Raw genomic sequence first — 2308 nt, forward strand, 5'->3', positions numbered from 1 at the left:
CCAAACATTTTTTTTTTTATCTAGTATCCCTTCCATCACTTTCCTTGATAGAGCAGTCTACAAACTTAATCCACTTAATTGGCCACTTTAAGGAGTAGTTAAGACCTTCACCTTATACCCATTTTCTTTCAGCGACGAAGAAATATTTAGTCTGAAAATAATTGGGAGAGGCAGAGTGGAGAGAAAGAGGTGAATAATTGAGAAGGCGAGTAAGAGAAAGGGGTGGGGATATATATGTGTACATAAATGTATATGCACACACACACACACACACACACACACACACACACACACACACACACACACACACACACACACACACACACACACACACACACACACAACACACAACACACACACACACACACACACACACACACACACACACACACACACACACACACACACACACACACGAACACACACACGCACATGCACACACACACACACACATACATAAGTATATGTATATGTATGTATATGTATATATATATATATAACGAGAATGAGAGAGAGAGAGAGAGAGAGAGAAAGAAACTTTTTAGAAGATTAAGAATACAATTAAGAAGAAGGAGAATCTATCTACCTACATCATTGCCAACCAACCTTTCAATTTTCCAAAGACATCTGATAATAACTCCAGGAGTAATTATAGAATCCGGGTAATTAGATAGGAAGGAATTACTCAGCTTCACACACCACAATAAGCCCGTATAGGGAATCGATACAAATCACTATAGTGGGAAAAGTATTCATTTATTCCTGTTTTTTTTTCCTTGCCTTTTTTTTCTTAATCTTTAGTCTTCAAGGAGGAAATAGCTAATCTTCTTTTCTCTTACGAAATGCGATTTCTTATATTGATATTTTTTCTTTTTCTTTTTTATTGTCATTATCTTTTACCATTCTTATATTTCTATTTATTTATATATTTCTCTCTTTTACTTAAGAGAAATTTGTAAATAGCTTGGAAAATGAAGTTTTTAAACTTGGCTAGGTTCCAAGCGGAGGGAGGTGCTTGCCCGCCCTCTTGGCCAGCCCGAAGTCGATAATGGTGACATCGACGTTGTCCTAAGACCTCCTTAGGCAGAATGTTGTCACCATTGACGTCGTTGTGCACAAGGCCATTCGCGTGGATTGTCCTCAGGGTCAACGTGACCTTGGAGTCCATCCTGCTTCTCTGCCGGACGCGTTGGGGGCACTCTGGCCTCCTCGTCCCCGTCGCAAGGGAGGGGCGTATTCGCCACGGCCTTCTGCTTGGGCTGCTCGAGGGGCTTGGGTTCCTGACGGGAAGGCTCCTGGCACTGCCTCTTCGCCGGTAGCACTCTGGCCTCCTCGTCTCCGTCGCGGGGGAGGGGCCTCTTCGAAACGGCCTTCTGCTTAGGCTGCTCGAGGGGCTTGGGTTCCTGACGGGAAGGCTCCTGGCACTGCCTCTTCGCCGGTAGCACTCTGGCCTCCTCGTCCCCGTCGCGGGGGAGGGTCCTCTTCTTCACGGCCTTCTGCTTAGGCTGCTCGAGGGGCTTGGGTTCCTGACGGGAAGGCTCCTGGCACTGCCTCTTCGCCGGTAGCACTCTGGCCTCCTCGTCCCCGTCGCGGGGGAGGGGCCTCTTCGAAACGGCCTTCTGCTTAGGCTGCTCGAGGGGCTTGGGTTCCTGACGGTAAGGCCCCTGACACTGGTTCTTCGCCGGTGGAACCCTGGCCTCCCAGACCCCGTCGCAAGGGAGGGGCGTATTCGCCACGGCCTTGGGTAATGGTGAGGACGAGGATGAGGATGAGAAGAATGAGGATGAGGATGAGGATGAGAATGAGGATGAGAATGAGGATGAGAATGAGGATGAGGATAAGAATGAGGATGAGGATGAGAATGAGGATGAGGATAAGAATGAGGATGAGGATAAGGATGAGGATGAGGATAAGGATGAGAATGAGAATGAGAATAAGGATGAGGATGAGGATGAGGATGAAGATGATGATGAGGATGAAATTGAGGAGGAGGAGGATGTTGGTGATATCACCCTCCTCCGCTTCTTGCCCTTTTTCTTCGTTGTTGACTCGCGTCGCTTAATCTTGACTGCGTGTTTCTCCGCCGAAGACATGGACAGCGTGTCGCGGTTGGGCGGCCGCCTCAGCCCGCGTAAGGAGCCGGTGCTTCTTCAGGAAGTGCGCCGGATTCGTGTGCGTGTATGTGCGTGTGTGTGTGTGTATGTGTGTATCTCTATATGTCTATATGTGTGTGTTTGTGTATATATGTATGTGTATGTGTATATGCATATATGTGTATATGTGTATATACGCATGTATGTATATGTGT

At 47.2% G+C, this 2308-nt stretch overlaps 1 protein-coding gene across 1 annotated transcript; it reads right to left on the minus strand.

Moving 5' to 3' along the window:
* Positions 1-1094: 1094 nt before the first annotated feature.
* Positions 1095-2093, minus strand: LOC138867967 (neurofilament heavy polypeptide-like). Its single transcript, XM_070145267.1, has 2 exons — positions 2013-2093; positions 1095-1739 (listed from the first exon to the last, which is right to left on the minus strand). Exons 1-2 carry the CDS (start codon positions 2091-2093, stop codon positions 1095-1097), a joined length of 726 nt encoding a protein of 241 aa, XP_070001368.1.
* Between the last annotated feature and the right edge of the window lie 215 nt (positions 2094-2308).

The sequence above is a fragment of the Penaeus vannamei genome, chromosome 33 (genome assembly GCF_042767895.1).
Source record: "Penaeus vannamei isolate JL-2024 chromosome 33, ASM4276789v1, whole genome shotgun sequence".
NCBI lineage: Eukaryota > Metazoa > Arthropoda > Malacostraca > Decapoda > Penaeidae > Penaeus > Penaeus vannamei.